The following is a 15242-nucleotide window of genomic DNA, read 5'->3' on the forward strand; positions in this document are numbered from 1 at the left end:
AATTCGATTGTTTAAACTTGTGCATACTTTGCGAAGTTCTCGTGTTGTGTTTTTCAGCTCCATCAATTCACTTATATTCCTCTCTAAATTGTCCATTCTCGTTAACATTTCGTCAAACCTTTTTTCAAGGTTCTTAGTTTCTTTGCATTGGCTTAGAACAAGTTCTTTTAATTCACGGAAGTTTATCACCCACATTTTGAAACCTGCTTCTGTTATTGGAACACACTCGTTCTCCATTAAGCCTTGTTCCGTTACTGATGAGGAATTGCGATCCCCTGTAGAGGGAGAGGCATTCTGATTTTGAGTATTTTCTGCCTTTTTAGGCTGGTTTCTTCTCTTCATTATATATTTATCCCTCTGTCGTCTTTGTAATTACCGACTTTCTAAGTAGGTCTCTGAGAGGATGTCCAACTTTTGATTCCCAGTGCCGAAATCTGAGCAATCCACTGCGCCAGCCAAAACAGCGGTGTTAAGATTGATGGTGCTTTTCTGCCCGGGAACCTCCCGACTCTGCACCAAAACTGCTGCACTAAGGTGCCAGCAAAACCGCCGCGCCGGCCACAAGAGTCGCTCTGGCGACCCGTGGGGCTCCTCCACTGGGAATCTCCTGGTCCGTGAGCAACAAATATTCGTCTGAAAGTGTGGCGTCCTCTCGTTCTCTGCGCTTTCACTGGGAGGTACGTCTCTAACCTCTTAAACCAAATAAAAAACTCATTCATCTTTTTGCTGTTGTAATATTTGCTTTCCTTTCTTGTTTACACTCTGTGATGATGTTTATCTGATCTGTCCACATCACCTGGATTCCAGATGTACCATTCATTACCTGGGGAAAGGAGTCATTTTTCAAGGCAAGAGATGCAAGAATGAGCTCATGCCAAGTGATATTTTCTGATTTTTTTCTCCAGATGTGGGGAACGAAGTCAGATCTTGTGATTTTGGGTGCTAACTTTGAGCCCTCTTCCTTTACAGCTAAATGACAATTTGTGGATCAATGAGGATGTGTCAACTAGCCAAGATCAAGGACCTGGAGGGATGTTCTGTGGAAACTGCTTTAAAATCCTTCAGAGGGAGGGCACGGACCTCCAGTTCTGGCATGCTCGCTGAATCTAGGGCAGTGGGGAAACTTGCTGAGATTTGGCATTCAAGACCAAAGATATTTACCCAGGGTCTGTCACCCTGTTGGCCAGAATTATTGCTACTATTTCCTCATTTATGCTACTTTTTCACTTGGAAAAAGGTGGAAACTTGTAAGGCAGTGAATCTATCTTTATTCCTTTTCAGATGGTTGATTCTAAAGGCAGGTTTAGGCTCCTGCTGAGCCTTCCATTCTGTCCTGATTGTCCACCTTACTGAAGGTCTCCTTTATACAGCTCACAATAGTCAGGTAGAGCCCAGTGATGCCAAGCCACAGGAATGAGACCTTGGAGGGAGAAGCACTACAGGCCTCTGCTCCAGTTTCTATAGAAATGAGCCAGAGGTGGTACCAGTCACAGGGGTTCTTAAAGCCAAAGATAATTTTATTTTGAGAATCCCATCACATAGCAAATGCCACTCTGCAGTAGTTTTTATAGGTATAATTTATTTCATTGCTCTGGATAGCTTTGGCTCAGGCTTTCCAATTCCCTGTTGCAACCTTTCCCCTTAGAAGAATTTATTTTTCTTTCTTTCAGACTTGATGAAGATAACCAATTCATGGCAGTCAAGCTACAGATTCTGAACAGAGGGTTTAAGATAATTTATTACATTTTTCATATTTACATTTAATTTCCAACATTTATTCCTAAAGGTTTAGGAGAAAATTCAATCCCAGCTAAAGAGCTGTAACTAAAAGAGCATAGAGCCAGCAGCAAGAGGCCCCCAGCTCCAGCTGAAACTAAAGCTCTGCCAGAGAGAACATTTCCTGTGTGACCTTGGGCAATTCTACAACTTTCTGAGTTATGATTTCCTAGTTGGTAAAAATGAAAGGACTGGATTGGCTGCTCTTTAAGTTTTTTTGGCTTCTGAATGTCTCAGAATCTACGTTGTTGTGTAATGGCAAGAAAGAGAATCCATGAAGAAATGGAAGTGCTCTGTCAATGATGATTACTTAGCAATGGTGGTTAAAAAATTTATTTGCAGGAAGGTTGTTTGCTAGTAGTAGTAACATCATAAGCATCATAAGGGAAGGAAAAAGAAAAAAAAAAAGAAAAGAGAAGAAAACCCACCTATTTACCAAACTTCTGCAGTGTGCTAAGCAAATTCACAAACATCATCTCATGTGAAAACACATAATAATTTCAGGGATTTCCCACTTAAGGGAGAGAAATGACACTGTTGCTTTTTGTCCCAAAAGTGCTGTGATAGCAACATTCATTGGGTGTTTCTATGTGCCAGACACTCTTCGAGGCCCTTTACACATAACGACATAATTCATTATACCCATTTACAGATGCTGCAACTGAGGCATAAAGAGGTTAAGTAACTTGCCCAAGACCATCCACTTAAGTGGCAGAGTCAAACTTTAAACTCAGAAAGTCAGGCTCTTGAACTTGCACTTTTAACTGTGTATCCTCACCTTGCCTCTTGCCATTCATTCATTAAACAAATACTTGATGAGCACTCACTCTATGAAGATAGGAAATTAATCCATTTTGAAGATTTCAAGCATGTCACCATGTCTTTATCATTAAACTATACACAATAACTATATGTCCTAAACTATACACAATAGATGATCAGAAATGTGTGTGAAATGAGTGACCACACTCAACCTTGGCCAGGTAGTACTTGATAAACTATCTCTTGTATTCTGGAAACGTTCATAATTCCATTCAAATAAGTAGACAGGGCCTGGCAAGAGGGGTCCCTGCTCTTGGCCCCTGCTCTAGGGCCCCACCCTGATTTTCTAGCCCTGGTCCTCTCTATGACCAAGGAATCCAGGGACCCCAGAATGCACCTACTTGGAGCCTGAGTCTCAACCCCTTTTAACTCTGCTGTTGGGTACTCGAGACCTTGCAATTCTCTTCTCCAAGCCCTCCAAACCTATTTGGGCTTGCACTGGAAGCAAACCCCATGAGGGCAGACAGCACCCCCCAGGCAAATGCTCTTCAGCCAGAGGGATGGTCAAGGCAGCTATTTGTGGGAGGGGAATATGGACAGACCTTAGACCTGTGGGCCCACAAGGACCTGTGTAGAGCAGCACTGGACTGAGGATAGAAATAGGAGTGGGTGGGTCAATTCCACCTGTTCTACCATGTTCAGTGCAGAACTCCAAAGACTGAGAGAACTCTACATTAGAATCTGGCCTTTTAGGTTGTTATGAAGATAACTTGTCAAGATAAGAGGGCATCACATGTTTCAATTAAACTTGCTCACTTGGTTTATAGCTTTTACAACGTAGACATATGGGCATGTGGGTTTCCATCTGGCCTCAGCATACCCCTCCACTTCATCTCATGCTTGCTCTGTTTGCTGTGCTTGCCAAGCTCCAGCTCTTTCAGTTTCTTTCATTTTCTAGATCTCCCCCAGGACTGTGTAACTCAGACACACTTTCTGGCCTGTCTGCTCTTTGAGTGGTGACATCACAAAGTAGCTGGTTATGAAAGGAGCACTGAGCTGTAGACATGAGGGAAGCACAGGCTCTGCTGGAGATGTTAAGTATTCTCTCTCCCTGAAAGCTGGTTCTTCTGAAATCAAAATATTCAGGGGGGAAAGAAAAGGGGCACAGGCCATCTGAATGCCAAAGGACTAGGGAAGCCACCACTTCCTGGCTAACTGCACTCCTACCTTACACCCAAAACAAGGTTGAAGCGGCCTCCCAGGGTCGTCTCAAAAAGAGAAGCAAAGCCTGCAGAGGAGGCCAGCCTGAGCCCTGGGGTGGGAGCAGGTGCTGGGTTCAGCATGAGAAGGAGGAGACCCTGGGCTCAGTTTCATGAATCTTTGCTCCCTTCTGCATTATAGATTCTGGATAGTAGCTGCCAGAGGGATTTTGACAGCTCCACCCTCAACTGAATCATTCTTATCCCAAATTGCAATAATTTAAGTGAGTCAAATTACTACAAAAGATAATTTATTATTCATTCACTGGACATTTACTGAGGGCCTACTATGTGCCAGGCAATGTTCTGAACTTGCCCTACCTACTAGATGCTACATACCAAATGTTATAGACAATGTACTCTAGTATATTTTATAAATTATATAGGATATACTGAGTACTACATCTATATTCCTATGCTTTACATGCTGTATTAAACAGCAGGCCCTATAGTCTACATACAATGGATAATATACACAATATATTATATAGATATTATGTCTACTAGAATAGTGTTTTGTCACAATAGGAATTTAGTAAATATACATTGAATGAATGAATATGATACTTACTTAACACTATATTCTAGCAGAGCCTGGTCATTGAAGAGTTATTCTTCCAAACTCTTCCCTTTCCTACCCTCCTCTTGAAAGCTAAGAAGATTTTCATCTTTGACCACCTGTTGTGAATTCTGGGGACAGATAAATTCATTGGCCTACCCAAGTCTGAGCTCTAGGTCTGAGGTCTAGAACCTCAGGTCTAGAACCTGAGGGTGCACCGGGAAGAGAAAGGCTGACAACTGGACCCGGGGAATGTCAAGGCCATCCTAGGCTTGGAGGGACTGTTATGCCTCCAAGCCCCGCCCAGCCAGGGGGTTCCAAGGGAGTCTAGGATGCCGCGTGGTTCCAGGTGATCTACTGCTTTCTCGAGTTAAAAGTTCAGAGGATCATGAAGTCCCACAGCTGGAAGGGGTGTTAGTGACACTGCCTAGCCCAACTCTCTTAAAAAGAGGCCTACTCCTGACTCCCCAAATCAGATAAGAAAGGCATAGGCTCTGACTGCTCCTTAAGTCTTAGTAGCAATACTCTCTGTCCAGTTTTGCAGGGTGGCCCCCAGTTCCACTGTTTTTGTAACAGGTGGCCAGAAAGCTTGGGGTCCCTTGATAAGCGTTTCAGTTCTTTCCAGGATGGCTGGAAAGAAGGAAGGAAGGATGAATGAATGAGTGGGTGAGCGGATGGATGGATAGACGGATGGACAGATGGATGGATGGATGGATGGATGGATGGGCCGGAGACTGGGAACGGTAATCTCGACGGGTCCGGGCCTCTCGGGAACCCCAGCCCTCCTCCCGCCGCTTCTGCGCCAGGGCCGACTCGGAGCCCTGAGGGAGGGTGCGAGCGAGCGGGGGCTCTGGGGCGGCGAGGGTGCGGGGAGGTGAGGACCGGGCGGTGGGGAGCGGAGGGGAGGGAGGGCCTTGGAGGCGGAGAGGAGGGAGGGAGAAGAGAGGGCCTGGTCGAGGGGCGGCGGGTGCCGCGGGAGCTTGGCGCGGCTGCAGCGCGGGCGGGCGCGGGGACACGATGTAGCCGCCTCTGCCTCCTCACGGGCCGGGGCTGAGCCGCCGCCAGAGTCGCCAGCCGAACGGCCGCCTGGTGCGCCCGCGGCGCGGTAGGATGGGCTGCGGCGGGAGCCGGGCGGATGCCATCGAGCCCCGCTACTACGAGAGCTGGACCCGGGAAACCGAATCCACCTGGCTCACCTACACCGACTCGGACGCGCCGCCCAGCGCCGCCGCCCCGGACAGCGTTCCCGAGGCGGGCGGCCTGCACGCGGGTAAGTGGCCCGGCGCCGGCAGAACCCCGCCCGCCCGCTTCCCGCGGCGTCTTGGCCGGGGCACGGAGAGAGGAGCCGGCTCCCCAAGGAATTGATGGGGCGGTGCATGTGGCTGGGGGGAGGCAGAGGCAGGACTTGCCCGCTGACCCGCGGACAGACGCAAGCCCAGGGCGCGGGGTCGACCGGAGCCCCTTACGGAAGGCTGCGCCGATCCCCCAGCTTCGGGGAGCCCAGTGCTGCTTGGCCTGGCCAAGGCTTGCTCGCTGGTCGGCGAACGGGTGGGTGGGAAGACAGCCCACCTCCACCGCACACCTGTCCCTCAGCCACCCACCCCCTGATCCACCTGGGCCGCCCCTGCCCTGCCTTGGCCCATCTGCCCCCACACCCCGCCATCCCTGCCACCTGCGTACCCAGCCAGGTGACTTCTGATCCATTGGCCACCTGATGCCTCTCTCCCTGGATTTATAGACAAGGCGCCCGCCTGGGATCGCCTGGGTGGAGTCTTCTTGTCGCTCCCCCTTTTCCCATTCTAGGAAATGAGCCCACTCTCGGGCGGGCTTCGAAGACCAGAATCCTCGTTCAGGTCAAAATAAATGCTTGCCCGCCCCATTGCTGGTTCCGCACTTTAACTTACTTTTTGAGCAGTTGTTTCATAGCGAAGGACTTCTCTCACTACCCCATGGTGTCCCAATGCTTTACAGGAGGCAGGGCATACACGTGGGTTTTGACTATAAATTAAATACTCTTGCCTAGGTCATTCCCCATCCAGCAGAAATCTGATAGAAGGGGATGCAAAGAACTGTTGGTCAGGTCACAAGTCAGGGTATTTTTTTAAAGCAGAGCAAATAATTATAGTGCAGAGAGACAAACTGTTGCCACAGACTGACCTTTAATCATAAACATATTGATGACATTAAAAGGAAAAAACACCTCACTACTTTTACATGGATGTTGTCCAAAGCTAGGTCAATATTTGGATAAAAATGTTTAATATTTGGATAAAAATGACACACTGATGTTATTGGCATTTTTGAATAATGAAATCTAAAATGGAAAATAGGGTTAATTTGAGCATAATGTATCTTATATGGAGCAGGATGGAAATTCGAAGTACTTTTAAAAGGTTAAGAATCTTAAATCCATGCCTACTAAATAAGAGCTGTCACTTTAATCGAGAATAGGTTTCTCCATTTTTAAGCACCAAAGCTGGCTCCTTTTCCACATTAACTTTGTGACTTGCTTTTATTTTAAAATTGAGGACTGTCTGTGAAAGCTGTACAAGGCATTATACTATATTTGTCTCTAGCTTTTCTGACTCACAGTGGCAGTCATAATGGTTATTTTGTATTGCCAATGCTTTTAGCAAGTTACCAAATGGTATGTTGGCTGAATTCAGTGTCAGCATCAGGATAGATTATGAGCCTTCTAGAGGGACCTGGCAAATGTTATATGTGACAGAGTTTCCCAAGGAGGTGTGGTGCTTCTCAGCAGAGAGTCAAAGCCAGAGATGTCCTTCAAACAAATAAGTGTGTAAAGATCTAGCATGAAAAAAAAAAAAAGACAAAACAAACAAACAAACAAAAAACCTAACAATGAAAACCCCTAAGTACAGCTTTAAGGAATGGTTGCGATGGTGACTGGGAGTATATGGGGTGTGTGTCTGTGTGTATGTATGTGCGTGTATGCATGTGTATGGGTACGAAAGAGTTATTATGGGATGGCTCTATATGTACATATATGTTCCTCACAACTTTTCTGACACTCCTTGATTTACTACTCTGCCATCCTAATTCATATCCCCTTCATCATGAGATCTGGTCCCTACAACAGGTAGGGCCTGGGACAAACACATTCATGGTACCCTGCCAAACATGGGCCAGCCTTGCCAGACAGGTGGTCCTGAGGGCCTGCATCCTCCAGAAGAGGAGCTCCACTTTAGCCCCAGGGCAGCACCCTGAAATTGGCAAGATGCTTGTATGGGCAGGGTCATTTTAATTCCCTAGGAATTTGTGTTAGCCTCAGGGGAGAGGGTATTTCTGAAGATCAAGATTAAATCAAGGCATTCCTTGAGGGTGCATTGGCATTCCCTAGAGCCTTTGGGAGTGGCTTGACTCCTGTGGATTTTTCAGACTAGAAGCTGGTCGTCTTTAGTCAGAATGGGTCATCTGAAAGCTACAGATCTCCTGGGTTTCAGCCACCCTGGGAGATTGGCCAGGACCCTGTATTCCTTTCATCCTCTCTGCCCCTCACTCCTGCCTCACCCACCCCCTGCTAGTGCTTTACTCATGAATTTACCCCCAAGCTGCTGGGGGACACCTAATAGCCCCCAGTGGCTGTGTCGTGACAGGAAGCCAGAATGCCACTTTTTCCTGTTTATAGCAGTTGTTTTCTGACAGGGGAGGTGGGTAGGTATAAATGAAAAAGCCAGATTCAGGAGAGTCCAGATTGTAAAATCAACAAAAATGGCTTCACTACTGGAATTCTAGAGCTGGAGAAGGTCTCTGTAAGTCTGCCATGTGAGGCAAATGAGACTGTCAGGGGAATCATCCCTGTCTGCACACTCCTTCAACTGGTCACAGAGTTTACCCTCAGTTTGCAAGAATCCCTTCTTTCTGGGACCCTAATGATTCTCCTTTGTTGTCAAACTGAAGCCACCTTTTCTCCTGGCTACTTCAACGTCAGGACTTGCAAGGGCCAGGGGTGAACCTAACTCATCTTTGTGTCTTCTGTGCTGAGCACACCTGGGATTTTGTAAAAGTTTTCAAAACAAATGGACGCTCGTCTAAACCTATCCTCCATCCTGTCAGCTCTTCCTAGGTGCCCTTCTTCCTCTTCTTTGCAGTCCTTGCTACTGAGGTTTTCCCACTTGAATTAGTTTAGCCTAAATTCTCCCAAGGGCCTTTCTGATCTCACAACTTCTCTTAAAAAAGTTCTCCCCAACTTTACCCTACTCCATTAAAACACATGGCCCAACCCAAAGACTCCACTTCTTCTGTAGCCTACCTCAACTCACAACCTCATCTCCACAACCACATCTGTCCAAGAAAAGTCCCATTTAAGCATATCTGCTTTTAAGCCTCACTTAATTTCTCTGAGCCCAATCCAGATTGAGGGTGTGTCACATGACAGGCATTCGGCAAATATTTGCTGAATGAATTCTGAATTTCACTGCAGATAGGGAGGGGGCATGTTTTTCTGTCAGTTCCACAAAGAAGAGCATTTCTTGCCTCTTCTCCTTACTCAAAAAGGGATCATGAGCCTGTGGTTCCTGTGTTTGGAGATCATGTCCACTACCCAGTGAAACTGAATTAAGTTTTTAGATTTGACTCTTATACAGGCTAGAATTTAAGACATAGCTGAAGTCACGGTATCTGATATCCATTGCTTTCTTGTGTCACCAAAGTCTGTCCCTCTGTTACAGAAGGAAATTAAATGGTCTGACATAATTTAATCCTCATAAAATCAGTCTGCCGGATTGATATTTAATTCTGTTGCCTGGTGGGGGTCTCCAAGGAGAAAGGAAGTCTCTGAGGTTGCCGTGACCCAACCTAGCTCAGCCATATACATCAACAGCTCCCTAGCTTCACCTCAGCGTGATCACAAGCTCCATAAATTGCATCCTTAAGTATTCCCCTTTTCTCTAATTTCTCCAGAAAAAATGTTTCAAAATTTTCTAAAGAACTTCTATTTAACATTTTTAAATTGCTAAATAATTGCTTTAGTATAATAGAGGTTTGCAGAATTACAGACAGCAAAATGATTTACCTAAATAAACTGAAAGATAGTCAAATAAAATGGAGAGCATTTAATATTACCATTACCCATAATTTATTAATGACTTACCAGGGGCCTAGTGCTTTATTGGGCACTTTATATTTTCTCATTGAATCCTTACTGCAGGAATGAGGCAGGAACTATTACCACCCTCCTTTTACAAGCAAGGAAATGAGGCTTGAAGTCTGCAAGTAACTTTTCGCAGTTTAGGCCTGAAATCTAGCTCTATCCTGTTCCAAAGGCTGTACTCCTAAATACTGCCTTCCTGATTAATAGGGGAATAGACTATAAAATTCTTGATTTTACAGCTCATGAAACTCAAAGTCAAGTCCGATCTCTTGATATTCTGCTTTGAGCTCAGACACCACAATTGTCTTCTGCATCATCTCTGAGGATGGAATGGCTTTTCCCTAGGGAAGGAGGCCTTCCCATACCTTTGTGGAGCAGTTCTCTTGTGAGGCTCTTCCTGCTGCCTTGTAATTTCTACCTGGTGAGCTCCAGACCTGTGTGATCAAGTCTTGCACAGATAGCTCTTTCAATATTTGAAGATGTCTATCATATCTCTTACCATTGGTCTTCCAGCCTAAACACATGCAGTTCCTTCAATCACTTCTCACACCTCATGTAGGCCTGACTACATTCTCTAAATATACTACTCAGTTTGTCAAAGTCCCTCTTGATACAAGGGATTTATGGTTAATTCCAAGCTGCTGATGGCAGTGGAACGGCATAGGGCAATATAAGGTGTGCTATGATGTCACTGAATAAACCTCTCTTGGTGCACGTAAAATCAGGTTAGGATTTGTTTGCTTTCCTGCTGTTGCTGTTGTTGCCATATTACCTTGATGACTTATATTAAGCTTGTGATTAGCTAAAACCCTTAGATCTTTCTTTATAATCATATTTAAGTTTTATGACATCAAGGACATTGAGTTTTTTTCTGCTATGTACCCAGCACTTGGCACAGTGACTAGAACATAGGTGGCACTCAATAAACATTTGTTGAACAAATGAATTTCTTTCCTTATGAATCCTGAGTTGGTATGATTGGTTTCAGTAACCCAAATATGGAATTTTTGTATTTATTTCTGTTAAGTTTCATCTTACTGGTTTCAGTTTAATGTTTAAATTTGCTGACCTTGATTCATCTTGATAGAGCTATGAAAACAATATTCTAGGTCTTTGTTTCCCTGTGTTGATAGAAGAAGATAAAAGACATGTCTTTTTTTGCTCTTTTGTTCACTGAATAGACATATGGCACAAAGATGACCTGAAGAAGTTACTATTATAGGGAAGACGGACATAAAAGTGGACACCGTTCAGGTCATCATGTCCATGGTCCATGTTAGAAGGGTATGGAGAAAAGCATTAGAGGCATTCAGGAACTAAGCAGTTTGTTCTGCCGGGGGAGGGGTCAGTACTTATACAGACCCCTGCAGGAGCCCAGCAGAGGAAGTGGGGCTGTCCCAGCCAGCGCTCCCACTTTGGAGAGGAACAGGAAGGTGGCCCAGCTGGCCTGACTCCATCCCCAAGAGTGAGGCACCTGTGGAGAGGACAGCCCTTTCTAGTGGATAAATCCCCTCCACCCACACCCCAGCTCCTAGGCTTACCTGTTACCACTTGTGGTTCCATCTTTGAATAATTATCGACTAATGTTCACTCCCCTCAAGGATGACTGTTAGGTTAGGTAAGGCAAGGGGTCTGTTGGGCTAGGTAAGGGGTTATTTCACTCACAATCTTATCCCTGTACCTAACGCTGACCCTGACTATATTAGGAGCCCGAGTAATCTCTCATAAATGAATAAATATCCTAAAACTTCTGTTTGTTAATTTCTTCTTGTAGACCCCAGAGATGATGTTCTCTTTCCTCATCGGTTCCCTCTGCTCAACTTTTTGTTGTCTGTCTGATTGGCTGCATAGTAAGAAAACGTCCCCACCTTCCTTACACCTCTTTTGCCAAACACAAGCCTCTTTGTTATAAGTTGTTTTTAAAAATCACTGCAAGAGACAGGTGGTGACAAACCTAGGCAGTTCGTAAAGGTTTAGGAAGCCTCATGTTCCCGTGGCCCTTGTCTCCTGGGCAGAGTATCACGTTGTGCCATTGGCTCTCCAGGCACTGAGAGAGTCCAGTCATGGTGCCCGCCACACTGCATTGCCAGGGCTTGGTCATGACTCTGTCTCTCTAGTTAGTCTGTGAGCTCTTCCAGGTTGGGGACCACATTGTTGACATTTGCATGCCTGGCATCTACCACATGTTTGTTGAATGACTGTGAAAATGTAAATGGATGAATGATCTAGCTATGCAAATGAAGCCTAGTCCGTCATTCTTATAACCTCTTTCCTGAGTCTCATCTTAGGCGCTTTTGTCTTAGATATCAGTCCATTGAACCTTGTCTTCGCTGGACATTAGATAAAGCAATTTCAACTCTAGCCAAAGATGAATTTAAGGTGACTTCACTGCAGGGTGTAGTAGCATCCTAAGTGCATTCCAGAATTTCCTCCAGAATATGTAGAAAGAATGAATAAGACCTACTATTTGATAGCACAATAGGGTGACAATAGTCAATACTAACTTATTTGTGTATGTGTGTGTATCCATATCTATATATATATTTTTCCTGAGATGGAGTTTCACTCTTGTTGCCCAGGCTGGAGTGCAATGGCGCGATTTTGGCTCACTGCAGCCTCCGCCTCCTGGGTTCAAGTGATTCTCCTGCCTCAGCCTCCCGAGTAGCTGGGTTTATAGGCGTGTGCCACCATGCCCAGCTAATTTTTGTATTTTAGTGGAAACAGGGTTTCGCCATGTTGGCTAGGCTGGTCTTGCTCTCCTGATCTTGTGATCTGCCTGATCCCTCCCAAAATGCTGGGATTACAGGTGTGAGCCACTGTGCCTGGCCACTTAATTGTATATTTTAAAATAACTCAAAGAGTGTAATTGGATTGTTCGTAACTCAAAGGATAAATGCAGATTTTTTTCTGCAAAAACATTGCCGATTTTTATTTCTGCAAAAACCAAACACATTGCAGATGTTTTTTCTGCAAAAAACAAAAACATTGCAGATTTTTTTTTCTGCAAAAAACACTACAGATTTTTTTTTTTTTTTTTTTTTTAAATAGACTCTGGTGGGAAGAAGCTAGTCTCTGAGTCAGCAAGGAGTCTTTTCCTGGCTCATCCTGCACTCAGCAATCCCTCAGGTTTGGGTTCCTGGAGGTCTCACCTTCACCCTGGGATCTGTGCACCTGTGATCGACAACATCTTCCTGCTGATAAGGCCATTCTGCCCTTGTGAAGTTGGAGGTCTGAGGCTGTTCTTAGACTATGGTGCTGGGCTATTCATCCCAGGAGCCCTCCCATGTCAGGCCCACAGCTTCAAGCCACTCTCAGCAGACCTTTGGCCTCTGCTGCAAAATCCTATCCCTGTGAGGACTCCTTCAGAGCTTCTCTGGCCAGTCTGTATGCCACATTTGCTCTTCTCTGTAGAGCAGACTCCATGGGTTTGCCCTGAGCCCAATTGTGATGTAGCTCCTGCTAGCTTGGCTACCAGGAACACTCACTTCCTCACATGCCTGACTCCCATTCTGTCTCATGCCCAACCACAGCCATCTCTCTTGAGATAAAGCTCTTTTAGAATGTTGTTATGGGCTGATTTGTGTTTCCCCGCAATTCATATGTTGAAGCCCTAACCGCCCCTCTACTCCCATGCCTTAAAATTTGACCTTATTTGGAAAGAGAATCTTTAAAGAAGTAATCAAGTTGAAATGAGTTCATTAAGATGGGCCCTAATCCAGAATGACTGGTGTCCTTATGAAAAGGGGAAATCTGGAGACAGAGACAGACACACAGGGAGAACTCCATGTGAAGATGAAGGCAGAGACCGGTGATGCTGCCACCAGCCAGGGAGCACCAAAGTCCGCTGAAAACCAGGCTCAGAGAGAGGCAGGGGACAGATTCTCCCTCAGGGCCTCCAGAAGGAACCAACCCTGCTGATATCTTTTTTCATTTTTGTGGGTACATAGTAGGTGTATGTATTTGTGGAGTACGAGAGATGTTTTGATACAGGCATGCAGTGTGAAATAAGCACATGATGGAGAATGGGGTATCCATCCCCTCAAGCATTTATCTTTTGAGTTACTAACAATCCAGTTATACTTTGTTATTTTAAACTGTACAGTTAAGTTATTATTGACTATAGCCACCCTATCGTGCTATCAAATAGTAGGTCTCTTTCATTCTTTCTGCCTTTTTTTTTTTTAAATTTTATAACCGGCCTGCTGATGTCTTGGTCTTCGATTTCTGGCCTCCAGAACTGGGAGACGGACAGTAGGTTTCTGTGGTTTAAGCCATGCGGTTTGTGGTACTTTGTTATGGCAGCCCTAGCAAACTAATGGTAACTGTGTTTACAAGCACAAACACTGCGAACATTTGGAAATAATAAAAGAGACGGATTTCCACTGTTGCTTTCCCACACTTTTTTTCTGAGATTGGATCTATTTCCTTGCTGTTTAGATTCAAATAGCATTTATTGAGCATTTACTACATGTGAGAATTTTTATTTCTGACATTAGTTTATATCACTCTCTGAAATAACCTTATAAACCATTGTTACCACCACTTGCCAGATGAAGAACTGGGATTCAGTGAGATGAAGAGACTGAGCCAGGCCACCAGCTAGGAAGTGGAAAAGCCAGGATTAGAATTCAGGTCTCTTGTTTCTGAATCCAGGGTAGGGTCCATTGCGCTGTGCTGCTAAGAACGAATGTAGTACCCCACCCCTACCCCCACCACATCTGCCTTGGGTTTTTCTGAAAATATTAACCATTTAGCATGGGAGCCTCCTGCCACACTAAATGGTTAATATTTTCAGAAAATTTATTTGGAAAGGGAAAAAAATCTCTTTCCAAGTAAATGATAAGGCTGAGTCCCACAGCTCTGCAGCACTTGAGCTGCTCTCTTCCTGTGCTAAGTACCTGTGTCGCTCCGGTCTCCATCTCCATAGAAAGGGCTGCAGGAGGTACCCCGGGAATCACCTGCATCCCAATCACCTGACAGGCCCATTAAACAGGAACAGTCTTTGGGCAGAATCATATATTTTTTTCTGGTTTCAAATGCAGAGTATGCTCCTTATTAAACGTTTAGAAAGTATGAAAAAGCACAAAGAGGAAAATAGTTCCTCTGTCAGCATTTAGGTTTCATCTTTCAGGTCCCATGAAGATGGTGCTGTATTTACATCATACATGAAGGTGATGTTTAAAGTTCAGGGCAGGGGAACGGGAAAAGTTCATCAAACTGCTTGAAAGCTCAAAAACCAAGAAAAATTATTTTTTATTCCTTTTTTGTATTTAGGAAACTATATGGAGGTAGTGGGAGCCCAAGTCTAGCTTGAATGGAGGAAGAGAAAGGGGAAAGGTCATGGAGAAGGAAAGGGATTTTCCTTTCTTTTTTTCTTTCAATACTGAGCAAATCTACTTGAATTCAGGCAAATTACATACCAGGTAAATGTACATGTGACTCCACTGTATGTAATTCCTCCATGTTTCCCTCCTTCATCCCCCTCAAGCCCCCATAATAGGCTCAGGCTGAGTATGCTGCTTTGTATTTTTCCTAGCAGTTTTCTGGGATTTAGTCTCTTTTTTATTAGTCCATTTTCATGTTGCTGATAAAGACATACCTGAGATAGGGTAATTTATAGGGAAAAAGAGGTTTAATGGACTTACAGTTTCATGTGGCTGAGGAAGCCTCACCATCATGGTGGAAGGCGAAAGGCATGTCTCACATGGCAGCAAACAAGAGAAGAGACCTTGTGCAGGGAAACTTCCCTTTATAAAACCCTCAGATCGCATGA

General features: G+C 44.8%; 1 protein-coding gene across 1 annotated transcript in view; it reads left to right on the plus strand.

The window, feature by feature from the left end:
* The first annotated feature begins 5307 nt into the window (after positions 1–5307).
* BAALC (BAALC binder of MAP3K1 and KLF4) overlaps positions 5308–15242 on the plus strand; it is an 86402-nt gene continuing 76467 nt past the window's right edge. Inside the window, exon 1 of the mRNA XM_012441215.2 lies at positions 5308–5626. Coding sequence (XP_012296638.1) covers positions 5467–5626 — 160 coding nt within the window. The 5' untranslated portion in view covers positions 5308–5466. The remainder of the gene's footprint in view (positions 5627–15242) is intronic.

Source organism: Aotus nancymaae, unplaced genomic scaffold, assembly GCF_030222135.1.
Source record: "Aotus nancymaae isolate 86718 unplaced genomic scaffold, 86718_ANA_hifiasm-v0.15.2.pri h1tg000036l, whole genome shotgun sequence".
NCBI lineage: Eukaryota > Metazoa > Chordata > Mammalia > Primates > Aotidae > Aotus > Aotus nancymaae.